The 16944-nt window shown below is 39.3% G+C and overlaps 1 protein-coding gene across 1 annotated transcript in view; it reads left to right on the top strand.

Annotated features, from left to right (window-relative positions):
- Positions 1-272: 272 nt before the first annotated feature.
- ACAP2 (ArfGAP with coiled-coil, ankyrin repeat and PH domains 2) overlaps positions 273-16944 on the top strand; it is a 167578-nt gene continuing 150906 nt past the window's right edge. Inside the window, exon 1 of the mRNA XM_042781941.1 lies at positions 273-293. Within this exon, the coding sequence (XP_042637875.1) occupies positions 273-293 (21 nt within the window). The remainder of the gene's footprint in view (positions 294-16944) is intronic.

Below are 16944 nucleotides of genomic sequence, written 5' to 3'. Positions count from 1 at the left end.
CACCCAGGCTCTGTCTGAGCACACAGACTGATGGAGTTCCTGTGGGCCCAGAAGGTGGGTGGGAGTCAGAGATGGCCATACCTCCATTCACCAAGTAAGTGTGGGGTATGAGTATAAGAGTAACAAGAGGAATGTTGCAGCTTTTCCGTCGTGCAGTTCCGGAGTGTCCTTGGGGTTGCTGGCAAGCATAACGTGTTCTTAAGCCCCTGGAATCTGGGAGAGGCTGTTTCTTTAAATATCCAAAATGGTCAATCGTCTTGTAAACATTCAAAATGGCGGCATCCTCCAGACAGGCAAGAGTTCACAGCTCATCCCGCCTTCCTCTTCCCCACTGCTTCACCTTTTATTCCCCACCCACCAGAGCAGTCCTCTGTGCACTCCCTTGCTAGCAGGGCTGATTTTTAGGTTAATTCTTAGGTCTTACCACCACTCGGGAATCTCCAAGCTGTCTGTGCTGTCCTGTCAGGATTGCTGCTAGACCACAGCTCCATATTCCTCCTTTTTTGGTATTTTCGTGCAAATTCTTCTGCTAGTTGGGGTTTAGTCCACTTCTATATCCTTCCCTTCAAGGCTCAGGGGTACAGGATTTTCTTCTGTGTCTGTGTTAATTGGTTCCCCCTTTTTTTTTCTGTTGAAGGGGGTCTGTGCAGTCTTTCTCCCTATTTCGCCATCCTGCTTTTGTCTGTTTTTAACTTTTTAAAACATTAATTTTTGTTTTCCCTAAATAATGATCAATGTCTGTTATACTAGATCATTCACATTACTTTTTTATTATAATGCTTTATTGTGTTTTTGAGAAAGTTTACACAGCAAATTAGGTTCTCCCTTAACAGTTCCTATATATTTTTTAACAATGTTTCAACATTCTCATTATTTTTGGTCTAGTTGTTCTATTTCCATTAATCTAGCTTCCCTCCTCCCTGCCTTACTTTCTTATCTTTACTTTAGGGTAAATGTTGACCATTTGGTCTCATACAGATGAATTTTTAAAGGCCCATGGTACTCACAGGTAATATTCTTTACTTCATGAGCCAATCTGTTATTTATCTGAAAGGTGGCCTCCAGGTGTGCTCTCAGTACAAAGGTTAAAGTGTGTCTATATCACAGAATAGAATTGCCCCATAGGGTTTCCAAGACTGTAAATCATTATGGAAGTAGACTGCCTCATCTTTTGCCTGTGGAGTAGCTGGTGGGTTTGAACTACAGACATTTTGGTTAGTAGCCAAGTGCTTTAATGACTGTGCCACCAGAGCTCCTCTCTAGATAGTAGGCACTTGTTATTTGGAGGGATGGGAAAGGCAGTACCAAATGTAGGTGAAGTGTGTACAAAGGGTGATTGATAGTCTTGAGGGTTCCTTTAATCTTTATTAGTCCAATAAGTCTGGCCTTTTTTAAGAATTTGAGTTCTGTTCTACAATTTTTTCCCATTCTTTTTATGACTATCTTTTGGGTCTTTTATCAGGATGGTTGGCAGTGGTAGCCACACACTATCTACTTCTGGTCTCAGGTTAGATGAGGCCATGGTTCGTGTAGACAGTCCTGTAGACTAGTTTCTTTAGTGAATCTTTGTTTTCCTTCTTTCTCTTACTCCAAAGAGTAAAGACCAATAGTTGTATCTTAGATGGGTGCTCACGAGCTTTTAAGACCCCAGACACTACTTACCAAACTAGGATATGGAACATGAAATGAATGAACTGTTACACCAGTTGACTGAATTGTCCCACAAGACTATTGTCGTAAGCCTCAAATCCAGTAAACCAATCTCACAAGGTATTTGATTATATCTAGGAGGTATCCAAAACTGCTCCCTATATGCTTTATTATATATTTGAATATATATTCAGCACACACATATATGTGTATACATATACCTACAAAAAACAGCAACGACCCAAACCCATTGCTATCAAGTTGATTCCAACTCATAGTGGCACTACAGGACAGAGTAGAACTGCCCTGTGGGGTTTCAAAGGCTGTAAATCTTTATGAAGGTAGCTTGCAACATCTTTTGCCTGCGGAGTAGCTGGAAGTTTTGAACTGCTGACTTTTCAGTAAGCAGCTGAACTCCTAACCACTGTGCTACCAGTGCTTCCCATATGCCTACAGATATGGTTATCTGAGCACCTCTGTATATACACATGTACCGTCCTGTACACATATATGTGTAAAACCAAAATCAAACTCACTGCCTTTGAGTCGGATCTGACTCATAGCGACCCCTCCTTGGGTTTCCGATGCCGTATCTCTACAGATGTAGATTGCCCAATTTTCTTTCTGAAGGGTGGCGGGTGGGTTTGACCCACCAGCCTTCTGGTTAGCAGTCAGATGCCTTAGGCACTCCACTGCCAGAGCTCCCTACATATGTGCATATATATCTACATAAGTAAACTCACTTAGATTTTTTGTTTGTTATTACTGTTGCTCAAATTGTATATAGGACAGAGTAGAATTGCCCCATAGGAGCTCTGGTAGCATAGTGCCCAAGGCACTTGACTGCTAGAAGGCTGGCGGTTCAAACCCACCAGCCACTCCTTGGAAGGTAAGGTTGGGCAATCTACTTCCGTAGTGATACTGCCTAGGAAACCCAAGGAGGGGTCAGTATGAGTTGGGTTCGACTTGACAGCACACAACAACAACAACAATAGAACTGCCCCATGGGGTTTCTAAGGCTGTAAATCTTTATGAGAGCACATTGCCACATCTTTTGCCCATGGAGTACCTGATAGTTTTGAACCACTGACTTTTCAGTAACCAAGTGAGCACTTAAACGCTGTGCCGCCTGTGCTTCCCATATGCCTGTAGATATGGTTATCCAAGCACTCCTATATATACACATATACTGTTATGTACACATATATGCATATATACTACATATGCAAACTCACTTAGATTTTTTGTTTGTTATTACTGGTCCCCAAATTGTGTGGCCTGTAGGGTCATTATGTGTCAGAACTAATTGATCATACACAACAGCAGTGGTTAATGATTGCATGCATCTTTTCATATGCTTACTGGCCACTGGAATGTCCTCTTTGATGACAAGTTTGTTCATGGTTTTTGCCCATATTTTAATTAGATTGTTTGTCTTTTTGTTGTTGACTTGTTGAAGTTTTCTGTATCTTTTAGGGATTAGACCCTTATCATATATGTCATTGCCAGAGATTTTTTCCCAGTCTGTAGGTTCTCTTTTTTACTCTTGGTGAACTCTTTTGATGAGCATGTTGTTGTTGTTGTTATGTGCCGTCGAGTCGGACCTGACTCATAGCGACCCCTCCTTGAGTTTCTGAGGCAGTATCACTACGCAAGTAGATCGCCCCACCTTCCTTCCGAGGAGTGGCTGGTGGGTTTGAACCGCCAGCCTCCTGGTTAGCAGTCAAGTGCCTTAGGCACTATGCTACCAGAGCATAAGTATTTAAATTTTTATAAAGTCTCAGTTATCTAATTTGTCTCCTGTTGTTTGTGGATTTTTAGTTGTGTTTGGTAATCTGTTTCTGAAAAACACTAATTCCTATAATTTTGTCCCTGTGTTATCTTTTGGGAACAAAGTTTTAACTCTAACATTTAGATCTTTGATCCATTTTGGGTTAGTTTTTGTCTGTGGTGTGAGATATGGATACTAGTTCATTTTTCTGCCACTGGTTATTGAGTTTGCCAGCATCATTTGTTAAAAAGACTCTTTCTTCCCCATTGAAGGTATGCCCTGTTGAAGATCAGCTGCCCATAGATGCATTTATTTCTGGATCCTCAATTCTATTCCATGGTTTTGTGTGTCTATCATTGAACCAGCACGAGACTCTTTTGATTATTGTAGTTGGATCAGGAAGTGTAAGGCCTTCTTTGTTCTTCTTCAGTATTGTTTTAGCCATGTGAGGTCTCTTTCCTTTCCATATAAAGTTGGTGATTGGTTTTCCCATTTCAACAAAGAATTTTGTTGGAATTTGGATTGGATTGCATTATATCTATATAATGGAACACTCTTCTATTTATCTAGGTCTCTTTTATCACATTACTTCTTTTATTCTTTTGAGGGTAGATGATATTTTTATGCCAATTTTACTTGAAGTAATTCATGCTAGAGACTTTAAATAGCTTGTTAAAGTCTTATTAAGTGCCAGAGCAAAAATGTGACTCCGTCTCTAACTCTAAAAGTCACTTAAGTTAAATTTTTACTCAATTGCCATTGAGATGATTCCGACTCATAGTGACCCTATAGAACAGAATAGAACTGTCCCCACAGTTTCCAGGGCTGTTAATCTTTATAGAAGAATACTCCCTCATTTTTTTCCTGTGGAATGGCTGATGTATTTGAACCCTTGACCTTTTGGGTAGCAGTCTAATGCTTTAACCACAGCACCACCAGAGCTCCTCACAGTTCACTAGACAGCCTTTATATTATCATCTCCATCAAAAATATTTCATCTCTTTTTTGTTATTTGTTTAGTATTGTTATTAATTATTGTGGTAAATATATGTAACAAAACATTTGCCATTTCAACATTCTTTATATGTGTAATTCAGTGATGTTATTTATCTTTATAGTGTTGTTGAACCATCACTATTACCCATTTCTGAATTTTTCTGTTACTGTTAACAGAAGTTCAGAGTCCACTAAGCAATAAACTTCCCTTTCCTTCCTTCTCCTCTGCCTCTGGTAACCACTAATACTTTGGTCTGTATATGCTTGTCTGTTTTGACTATGTCATATGTACCTATCTTTTTTGATGGGTTTCACACATAACTTGACCATTCTTGTTTATAAATTTGGGTACATACAAGTTCAAATATAAGTATAAATTAAAATATTCATCCTATTTTTTTAAAGTAGTGTCAGAAATGCTTAAGATATATTTCATAATTGATATTAAGCGGTTATATTTTTTATGAGAGTAAGTGTACATTGATGCCCACTTTCTTTATTAATGATTGATGAACTTTCTGCATCTATGGAGTGTCTGCTATATATCATGCATTATACCAGGTATTGGAAATATCAGAATGAGTAAGACATGATTCCTGATCTCAAGTGAAATGTATCTCTTAAAATTTCTGGAGCCAGATGCACATATTTGAAATACCCTTTCTGAAGCGGAAAGCTAGGGCCAACGGCTGGACAGGTAAGGGGAGGGAGAGCCCCTACCCAGGCAGGAAGTTGGAAGCCAGGGCTGACTGCTGGATACAGGTATGGGGAGGGAGAGCCCCCAAGGAGGAAAGTGGGAGGCAGGACAGATGGCTGGAGCAGGTAGAGGGAATGCCACGAGGTGGGCGGAAAGGTTTGGAGCAGCTAAGGGAGACAAACTTGTCTGTCAGTTTGTCGTACTGTGGTGGTTTTTGTGTTGCTGTGAGGTTGGGGGCTGTGCCACTGGTGTTTCAAATGCCAGCAGGATTGCCCATGGTGGACAGGTTTCAGCGAAACTTCCAGACTGAGACAGACTTGAAAGAAGGAAGAGGCCATCTACTTCTCAAAGAAAAGAGAAGGAAAACCTTATGAAGAGCAGTGAAACACTGTCTGATACATTACTAGACAACTTAATGAATAGCTCTGAAACACTGTCTTATACAGTGCCAGAAGATGAGCCCCTCAGGTCGGAAGGTACTGAAAATATGACTGCGTAAGAGCTGCCTCATTAGAGTAGAACTGACCTTAATGATATGGATAAAGTAAACCTTTCAGGACCTCCATTTGCTGACATGGCATGACTCAGACTGAGGAGAAACAGCTGCAAACATCCATTGATGATCTGAACATGGAATGTATAAAGTATGAATCTGGGAAAATTGGAAGTTGTCAAAAATGAAATGGAACACATAAAGATTGATGTCCTAGGCATTAGTGAGCTGAAATGGACCGGTTTTGGCCATTTTGAATCAGATAACCATATGATGTACTATGCCAGGGATGCCAAATTGAAGAGGAATGGTGTGGCATTCATCATCACAAAGGATGTTTCAAGATCTGTCCTGAAGTACAGTGCTGTCAGTGATAGATAGGATAATATCCATACGCCTACAAGGAATGCCAGTTAATTCTATTATTCAAATTTATTTATTAAATTAAACTATTATTATTCAAATTTATGCACCAACCACCAAAGCCAAAGATGAGGAAATTGAATATTTTTACCAACTTCAGCAGTCTCAAATTGACCAAATGTGCAATCAAAATGTGCTAATTATCACTAGTGATTGGAATACAAAAGTTGGAAACAAAGAAGAATCACTGATAGTTGGAAAATTTGGCTTTGGTGATAGAAATAAAGCTGAAGATCACATGATAGAATTTTACAAGACTTATTCATTGCAAATACCTTTTTTCAACAACACAAGCAGTGGCTATACATGTGAACTTTGCCAGATTGAATAGACAAGAATCAGATCAACTACATCTGTGGCAAGAGGCAATGGAAAAGCTCAATATCTTAAGCCAAAACAAGGCCAGGAGCTGATTTTGGAACAGACCATCAACTTCTCATGTGGAAGTTCAAGTTGAAGTTGAATACAATTAAAACAAGTCCACAAGAGCCAAAATATGACCTTGAATATATCCATCCTTAATTTAGAGACTAGAGATCTAAAGAACAGTTTTGATCCATTGAATGCCAGTGACCAAAAACCAGAGGAATTTTGGGATGACATCAGGAACATCATCCATGAAGAAAGCAAAAAGTGTTTAAAATACAGGAAAGGAAGAAAAGACCAAAATGGATGTCAGAAGAGACTCTGAAATTTTCCCTTGAATGGAGGGTAGCTAAAGCAAATGGAAGAAATGACAAGATAAAAGAGCTGAACAGAAGATTTCAAAGAGCAACTTGAGAGACACAGTGAGTTATTATAATGAAATGTGCAAAGACCTGGAGTTGGAAAACCAAAAGGGAAGAAGATGCTTAGCATTTTTCAAGCTGAAAGAACAAAGAAAAAATTTAGGCCTTGAGTTGCAATATTGAAAGATTCTATGGGCAGTATATTAAATGATGCAGGAAACATCAAAAGAAGATGAAAGGAATACACAGAGTCACTGAACCAAAAAGAGTTGGTCAATGTTCATCCATTTCAGGAGGTGGCATATGATGAAGAACCAATGGCATTGAAGGAAGACGTCGAAGCTACACTGAAGGAAGTAGTGAAAAACAAGACTCCAGGAATTGATGGCATACCCATTGGGATGTTTCAACAAATGGATGCTGCACTGGAGTCACTCACTAGGCCATGCCAAAAGATTTGGAAGAAGCTACCTGGCCAACTGACTGGAAGAGATCCATATTTGTACCCATTCCAAAGAAAGGTGAACCCACAGAATGTGGAAATTATTGAACAATATCATTCATATTGCACACAGGTAAAATTTAAAACCAAAAACCAAACTCACTGCTATCGAGTTGGACCGCACTCATAGCGACCCCTCCTTGCATTTCCGAGGTGATATCACTATGGAAGTAGATTGCCCAACCTTGTTTCCAAGGAGTGGCTGGTGTGTTTGAACCACCAACCTTGTGGTTTGCAGTCAGATGCCTTAGGCACTATGCCACCAGAGCTCCCAAAATCTTACTGAAGATAATTAAAAAATGATTGCAGTGGTATATTGACAGAACTTCTAGAAGTGCAAGCTGGATTCAGAAGAGGATGTGGAACGAGGGCTATCATTGCTCATGTCAGATGGATCTAGGCTGAAAGCAAAGAATACTAGAAAGATCTTAACTTGTGTTTTATTGAAAGTGCAAAAGCATTTGACTCTGTGGATCATAACGAATTATGAATAACATTGAGAAGAATGGGAGTTCCAGAACACTTAATTTTACTCATGAGAAACCTGCACATAGACCAGGAGGCTGTCGTTGGAACAGAACAAGGGGATACTGCATGGTTTAAAATCAAGAAGGGAGAGTGTCAGGGTTGTATCCTTTCACCATACTTATTCAGTCTGTACACTGAGCAAATAATCTGAGAAGCTGGACTGTATGAAGAAGAATGTGACATCAGGATTGGAGGAAAAATCATTAACAACCTGCGATACACTGACAACACAACTTTGCTGAAAGTGAGGATGACTTGAAGCACTTAAGTGATGAAGATTGAAGACTGTAGTCTGCAGTATGCATCACACCTCAAAATAAAGAAAACAAAAATCCTTACAACTGGACCAATAAGCAGCATCATGATAAATGGAGAAAAGATTGAAGTTGTCAAATACTTCATATTACTTGGTTCCACAATCAACACCAATGGAAGCGGCAGTCAAGATATCACGTGACATATAGCACTGGCCAATCAGCTGCAAAAGACCTCTTTCAAGTGCTGAAGAGCAAAGATGTTGTCTCCTTGAGGACTAGGGTGAGCCTGACACAAGCCATGGTGTTTTCAGTCATCTCATGTACTTGAGAGAGCTGGACAATGGATAAGGAAGACTGAAGAAGAATTGATGCTTTTGAGTTGCGGTGTTGGTGAAGAATGCTGAAAGTACCATGGGCTGCTAAAACAACTAACAAATCTGACCTGGAGGAGCTGGAATGCTCCTTGGAAGTGAGAATGGCCAAATGTCATCTCACCTAGTTTGGTCATTTTATAAGAAGGGACCGTTCCCTGGAGAAGGATATCATGCTTGGTAAAGTGGAGGGTCAACAACAGAGAGGAAGGCCCTCAATGAGATGCATTCACATAGTGGCTACAATGGTGGGCTCAGATACAGCAAGGATCGTGGATCTGGCACAGGACTAGGGAGTGTTTCATTCTGCTGTTCATAGGGTTGCTATGAGTCAGAGATGACTCGACGGCGCTTAACAACAAAAAATTCTGAAATTGATATAAAAATTATATAGTTATGAATGATATATAACTATTGTAAATGGTATTGCTGCATAAAGCAGTGCTTCTCATACCTTATTGTATATAGAATCACTTGGGGATCTTGTGAAAACACAGATTCAGATTTAGGAAGTCTGAAGTAAATGAAATTCTGTTTTTCTAACCAGATACTAATTGACGTCAATGTTGTTTGTCCATGGGCAAGCAAACTATTTTGAATAGTAGGAATATAAAATTTATTACTTAGGCAGAAGGTTTTCAAATCACAGAGAGTGTGTGTGTGTGTATATATGTGTGTGTGTATACACACACACACACATATACATACATACATACAAATACAAATGATACAGAACTGTATAAAGCAGTAATGTTGTTGTTATGTGCCGTCGAGTCGGACCCGACTCATAGCGACCCCTCCTTGGGTTGCCGAGGCAGTATCACTACGGAAGTAGATTGCCCAACCTTCCTTCCAAGGAGTGGCTGGTGGGTTTGAACTGCCAGCCTTCTGGTTAGCAGTCAAGTGCCTTAGGCACTATGCTACCAGAGCTCCTATTAGTAGGTATAAAAGAAACTAATAAATCAAAATTGTAGAAAAATTTTTATTAATAAGTTATTTTTGTGTAGTTCTTGGTTCCCTGGGTAGCTCAGATAGTTAAGTAACTACTAACTAAAAGGTTGACAGTTCTAACTCACCCAAAGGTGCCTTGGAAGCCAAGCCTGGCAATCTCCTTCTCAAAGGTCACACCATGAAAACCCCGTGGAGTGCAGTTCTACTCTGCACAAGGTCACTATATGTTGAAATAGACTCAGGAAGTGTTTGTAAAACTATAGTTTTCAAAGCACTTTTTATTTTTTATTTTTATAGTGATTCTGTGTGCTAGGTAAGGACAAGTAGTAATTCTTCCCATGTTATAGATGAAGATATGAAAGCCCAGAAATTGAAGTAGACTTGTCTCAAATCACAGAAGAGGCAGAACTAAGATTAGAACCCATATGTTTTAGTCCCCGGAAGGAAGATGGGGCAATCTGCTTCTGTGGAGATACTGCCTCAGAAACCCAAGGGGGAGGGGTCACTGTGAGTCAGATTTGACTTGTTGGCAGTGAGTTTGGTTGTTTTAGTTTGATATGTTTTAGCCTTAGTTCAGTGCTCTCATGCACCACTGTACTTAAGATCCATCTTGAGGAGCACATGCCACTCGGAAAGTTTATGAGGAACTCTTGCAGGGTTCTAGGTAAGTGTTTTTAAAAATTAATATTTTCATTTTGAGTAGGACTATTATTTTCAAAAGTTTTCTTTATATCTACTCAGACTTTTTTTTTTTCCTTAAACATTAATTAATTGTGATTTTTTTTTGTAGACTTATGAGAAAATTTATAGAAGGGCAAGATTTTTTTTAAAGAATTGAAGAGTAGCATGATAAGGACATTATCTTCTTTAGCGCCCTGGTGGCACAATGGTTAAGTGACCAGCTGCTAACTGAAAGGTCACTGGTTCAAACCTACCAGCTCCTCCACAGGAGAAAGATATGGCAGCCTGTGTCTGTAAAGATTACACATTTGGAAACATTTTCAGGTGTTTCTATTCTGTAGTGTTGCTATGAGGAGGAGTTTGACTTGATAGCAAGGACGTTTCATTTTCTTTAGGTAGATCTGCATCTAAATCATATGAAATGCTTTGTAAGGAAAAAACTTCAAAAATTTTAAAGTACCTAAACAACTAGACCCTGGTAGCATAGTGGCTAAGGCACTTGACTGCTAACCAGAAGGCTGGCAGTTCAAACCCACCAGCCACTCCTTGGAAGGAAGATGGGTCAATCTGATACTGCCTCGGAAACCCAAGGAGGGGTCGCTATGCGTCAGGTCTGACTCGACGGCACATAACAACAACAACAAACAACTAGAACCCACTGACAGTATTTTGTTAATGATATGCTTTTAAGAATGACTTTTTCTTTATATGATTTGGTTGGGGGTGAAGAAGACTGGCTGAATCTTAAAATCAAAAGATTCAAATCTTAAGTCATAAAGCATTAATGTTTAGGACTAAGAGCCCTGAGCCCTTTCTGAAGAGTCATTCTTAGCAAACGGCTACAAGGGCATCATGGAAACTTGTCATCTTTTAAAATATCACCTCCCCCAAAGGGAAATTCTAAATTTAATTTATATTTTTCTAGTGCAAAATCTTGCTCCTTTATAAAATGTACCCCATCCAAAATTCTTAAGCTATTATATATCTCTTTTACTTTAGAATTACAGGGAGTTATCATAGAGAAGAGAGCCTGAGAAGAGCAGGAAATGGTTGTTATTGAAAGTGGTGGCATTGAATGACAAGGGGCGGAGGGTAGTGGTCAAGACCAGTTTCAGTGATTTCATAACTTTGTACAGGGCAAGTTCTGCCTGTAGTATCATTGTGAATCATGCCAGGAACAGGTTCAGCTAGCCTGATAACTTTGGCTACATTTATTTTGTTTATAATGTATGCTACTAGTAGTTGCATTCTTTCTGGTGGAATTGCTTCCCTAGGTCCAATTATTTAACCATTCTGCCAGATATTCTGGCAGCATCATAGAGTGCCATGTTTGCCATGTAGATAAAATTTCTTTTCCCACTGCATCCTCTCACTGGAATTGTAGTCCCCTGTTTGGTAAGCAGAACACCCTTTAAATTTCAGTTCAAGTACTATCAAACTTAGGGTCTTTTTCTTTCATTGCATTGCTTCACATACATCCTTCCATTTAAGCTATTATAATAGTGTTGTAATTTTGGGTTTATAACATCCTGTAGTAGTTAAGAATACAACCCTTGGAGCAGGGATACCTGGCTTTGAATATGGCTCTACCATTTACTAACTGCATCACCTTGGGCAAACTCCTGAACTTTTTTTGTACCTCACTTTTTCATCTCCAAAATGGGGAAAATAAGAATATCTCTCTCTCTCATAGGATTATTATGAGAATAAGATGAAGTAAAGCATGTGAAGTGCTGAGCACAGTTCCTGGCACATGGTGTGTTCCCAGTGTTCACGATGATGATGATGATGATGTTATCTCTTCAACAGTCAAGTCTATTAGCTCCTTGAAGACAAAGACTGTCTTTAAAGGAAAGCCAAAAACTTTTTTTGTTGTACACTGCTGTGTACTAATTGCCATGTTTTACTTATATTATCTCTAGTCTTTATAGCAGTGTTGCAAAGTTTATATTAACCCCAATTTGTACAGGTTAAAAATGAGATTTAGGATGTTACTTTTTTAAGGATTGTCAGCATCTAAGCTGTTTTATATTCCCATCATTTTACAAAATGCTTGTGACATAGTTATCACTTAGTAAAAAATTGTTCAATGTATTGAGGCTACTAGTTTGATAATTTGAATCAGTTTGACCTCACTTTTACTCTTAGGTAAAACTCTTCTCACTTCGTGGGCTCATATTATTCAGTTATATCTTGTTCATTGCTGTCATCTAATAAGGATTTTGACAGCTAAGTTTTCCAAGTCAGCCCATCATCCTGCATAGCTGTACATGTAGTTCATTAATATGACAATACTGAAATAAATTTTCCCTTCAACTCTTGTGATAGTCACCTCTTGTATTTTATACTACCTGTTTTCATGGCCATATTATATGCCTCATCATGCAGAGTTCTAATCTCTGAAATCTGATTTTACTTTCGGACTTGAATCTCCAGTTCTTTGAGGTTTCATCCTCTCCTTCTGCTTCTATTCTTCAAGCTTATCAAGACCTCTAGTCTTTCATTATATGTACTTGTGATATTTCAGATTTATTTTAAATTTGTTTCCTTTTCCGTCTGCCTTTTTTTGGTAATCTAAATTTTATTACTGTATGATTTCTCTTCTGCAGACCTGCAGACCTGCAAAGTTCCTTTGCTTCTTTCATAATACCTATTCTTGTTGTATTGATCTAACCATCTATATTCTCTGTATGGGCTATAAAGCACTGCAGAAAAAATTACACAGTCATTTGCTATTTGACAAAACCAATTGGTAGAGCTACACAATCATGGAATTCTTGCTGCACAGCAATTTTTTCAAGACCCAACCACATTCTTCTTTTGTTACCTTCAGCATCTCATTAGTACTTCACTGTTGTCTCAAGACCTACTACCTGGTTCTTTATTCTTAACAGATGAACTTACCTCTTCCTCCCATTTGGTGGGAATGACTTTGTTTCTTGTTCCTAATCTGTACTTATCTTTTATGTTTTTCCTCCAATTTGAGTGACAGAAGTATTCCTTTTCCTGTATTTCCAAACTTTCTATCCCCTCAGGACTTTGAAGGAGCCATCATTTCTTCTTTCTCTTTTCCTTTTCTACCACCTTTTTCTCCTAAGGAGATAAAAATGTTCAGATTTCTCTTATTAAAAACAAAACAAAACAACAATAAGAAAAACCTCCTTTTTGACATTTGGAAAAAAAAAAAACAAAAAACCATTTGCCGGTAATACTATGTGCCTAAGGTCTTTATGTACCTTTTATATAGTACCTTAACGTGGTTTGGCACCATTGTTCTTGTATTATTCAGAAGAAGAAACTGAAGCTTGTTTAGGATAAGGTCATTCAGGGTCGCATAGATGTTTAAGTATGGCACTAGGATTTAATTTTTTTTTTAACATAATAAACCAAACCAGACACACTGCCGTCTAGTCGGATCTGACTTGTAGCAATCCCTCCTTGGGTTTCTGAGGCAGTGTCACTACGCAAGTAGATTGCCCCAACTTCCTTCCGAGGAGTGGCAACCCACCAGCCTTCTGGTTAGCAGTCAAATGTCTTATGCACTATACCACCAGAGGTCCTTTTTTTAAAAAAAACAATATTATACTGTTAATCTGTTTGCTTTCTGTTGATAGGATTTCTTTTTCTTTTTTAAATTGTGATTTGGGTGAAATTTTACAGAGCAAATTCACTTTCCATACAGCAGTTCACATATACTTTGTCTCATGACATTGACAACAAATTACCACAATGCAACAGCTCCCCTCCCACTTCCTTCCGATAGTTTCCTCTTCCCTGTGTCCATCCCTCCATTCACTCCTGCCTTCTGAGCTGTCTACCTGTGCATAAACAGCCCTTCTTTCTTCCATGATTGTTCTCTCCAAAGAGTGTATCTACCTCAGGTAAATATTCAACTCATATGCCTGTCTTTTGTTTGGATGGAAGCCACAGGTGTTGTTCTGGTTACCTAGTGCCACTCTGACAGGAATGTATACCATTAATGGGATGGCCTTAACAAACAGGAGTTTATTCTTACAATTTGGAGGCTTTAAGCCAACGTTCAAAGTGCCAGGCTCAAGGGGCTGGGTGAAAGCCCCTCAACCTTGGGGTCCAGCTTTGCCTCCTGCTCCCGGCCCTGGAGCTAGAGGTATTTCTTCACTCAGACAGCTGCTGGCTGCTGAGACTGAGAAGCCCCAAGGTTGACAAGTAAAAAGGCACAGTCTCGGTGTTACCAAACCACATGGCAGGCCATTAACTTAAGTCCCAAGGTCAGCAGAGCATAGCAGGCTGCTGAGCAATGACACAGCTACATGCAGGGTCCAAGCGTGCCATAGGCTAGAGACCATTCTCAAAGCTTTTCCTTATATACAGGAAGCAGACCACATACCCATACTCAGCTACTCCCAGTAGATTCCACCATGGAGTTGATTACCAGTCTCATCATGGGGAATACTACCACCAGCTACCCAGCCACTCAACCAGGCCTAGCCAAGTTGACATACAAACATAACCATCAGAGGTGTGGGTTGAATTCCAGACCTGAAGGACAGCTAGGGGCATAGTCTCAGTGGTTCCACCAGGCTCTATCAGACCGACAAAACTGGTCTCCACCCCCCGCCTTTTTTTTTCCCAAAAAAATGATTTTGAGTTTTGTTCCACATTGTTCTTTCTCTCTATCCAGGATCTCCTACATAGATCCTCCTCCGAGTGGTTGACAGTGGGAGCTGGGCACCATCTAGTTCTTCTGGTCTCATGGTTGTATAGGCTGTAGATTGCATGGTGTACCAGTCGCTAGGACTAATTGCTTCCATGAATCTTTAGTTTCCTTCATTTCTTTGCTCTGGATGATGAGAGACCCATTGATGCATCTAGATGGCTGCTTGCAAGCTTTTAAGATCCCAGTCACTACTCAACAATGTTTTGTGTAGTATGTTATGCCAATTGAGCTTCAAGTCCCCTACAACTATGGTCCCAGGCCCACAGCAGGTTCAACTACTCAGTCCCTCTGGGTAGCTGGCTGTGACCAAGAAGTAACTACAACCTTATCTTTTGTCAGCTCTACTATACCCCTGGGAATTCAGATCATACAAATACATTTATAGGACCATTATCTGGCAACCCTATACATGGTCTTGGGTATACTCCCCGCTTCATAGACATACCTAATACTTCAGCCTGTCTACCCATCTATCCCCCTTGTATACCCATGCTTGTCTTCACTGACAATGCAGTACTGTATGTGCAAAAGGGTTCTTCTTTGTTGTCTGTACTTCCTATGGACTTCTCTATGTCTTCCTCTTCCTCAATGCCACGATATTGATCACTCACATTTGGTACATTGCCCTTCTCTTCACCCAAATCAATACTTATCTCCACCTATCTAACAGTGTTCCCTCCCCTCCCACCCTTGGTAACCAACAAAGAAAATTTCCTCCCATAGATAAACCTTTCCTTGACTTTTAAAGTAATGGACTAATACAATATTTGTCCTTCTGTGAATGACTTATTTCACTTAGCATAATGTCCCTCCAAGTTCATCCACATTATGTGCTGTTTTGCAGATTCTAGGTTATTCTTTAGGGTGACATAGTAGTCCATTGTGTGTATGTACCATAGTTTGGTTATCCATTCCTCAGTTGATGAACACCTAGGTTGTTTCCATCTTTTGGCTATTGTAAATAGTGCCGTGATGAACATGGGTATGCATATGTCTGTTCTTGTCATGGCTCTCCCTTCTTTAGGATATATACTTAGTAATGAAATGGCTGGGTCAAATGGTATTTCTAATTTCAACTTTTTAAGGAATCGCCATACGGCTTTCTACAGTGGTTGTATCATTTTACAGTCCCACCAGCAATGTATGAGAGTCCCAATCTCTGCACATCCTCACCAGCATTTGTTATTTTGTGTCTTGTTGAACTTTGCTACTAGTGCTGGATCAAGATGGTATCTCATTGTTGTGTTTGCATCTCTCTAATAGCTCATGATCGTGAGCATTTCTTTATGTTTGTTGACCACCTGAATATCCTCCGTGGTGAAGTGTCTATTCATGTCTTCTGCCCATTTTTAATTGGATTATTTGTCTTTTTGTTATTGAGGTGTTAGAGTTTTCTATAAATTCTAGAGATAAGTCCCTTGTCAGATATGTCATTACCAAATATTTTTTCCCAATCTGTAGGTTCTCTTTTGACTCATTTGGAGAAGTCTTTGGAAGCACATAAAAATAAAATTTTTAGAAGGTCCCGTTCATCTATTTTCTCTTCTGTATTTGTGCATTTTGGGTTATGCTTGATAGTCTATTTATGCCATATATTAGGGCCCCTAAATTTGCTCCTAATTTTTCCTTGAGGAATTCTATTGTTTTAGGTTTCATATTTAAGTCTTTGATCCATCTGGAGTTCATTTTTGTATATGGTATGAGGTACAGATCTTGTTTCATTTCTCTGCAAGTGGATCTCCAGTTTTACCAGCACCATTTATTAAACAAACATTCTCTTCCCTGTTTAATGGATTTTGGCCCTTCGTCAACGATCAGCTGACCATAGGCAGATGGATCTATTTCTGGGTTCTCAATTCTATTCCATTGGTCTATGTGTCTGTCATTATACTAGTACCAGGCAGTTTTGACTACTGTGGCTGAGTAATAGGTTTTGAGATCTGTCAGTATGAGACCTCCTACTTTGTTGTTCTTCATCAAAAGTGCTTTGCTTATCTGAGGTCTCTTTCCTTTCCATATAAAGTTAGTGATTGTTTTTTTCATATCCTTAAAAAATGTTGATGGGATCTGGAGTGGGATTGCATTGAATGTATAGATTACTTTGAGTAGAATTGACATTTTCCCAATGTTCAATCTTCCTATCCACGAGCATGGGATGTTCTTCCATTTATGTAGATCTCTTATGGTTTCTTGAAGTAGT

The sequence above is a fragment of the Orycteropus afer genome, unplaced genomic scaffold (assembly GCF_000298275.1).
Source record: "Orycteropus afer afer isolate SDZICR_OR568_19922 unplaced genomic scaffold, OryAfe1.0 scaffold00198, whole genome shotgun sequence".
Lineage (NCBI taxonomy): Eukaryota > Metazoa > Chordata > Mammalia > Tubulidentata > Orycteropodidae > Orycteropus > Orycteropus afer.
Note: the sequence above shows the minus strand (reverse complement) of the source record. Positions and strands in the feature narration are given on the sequence as shown.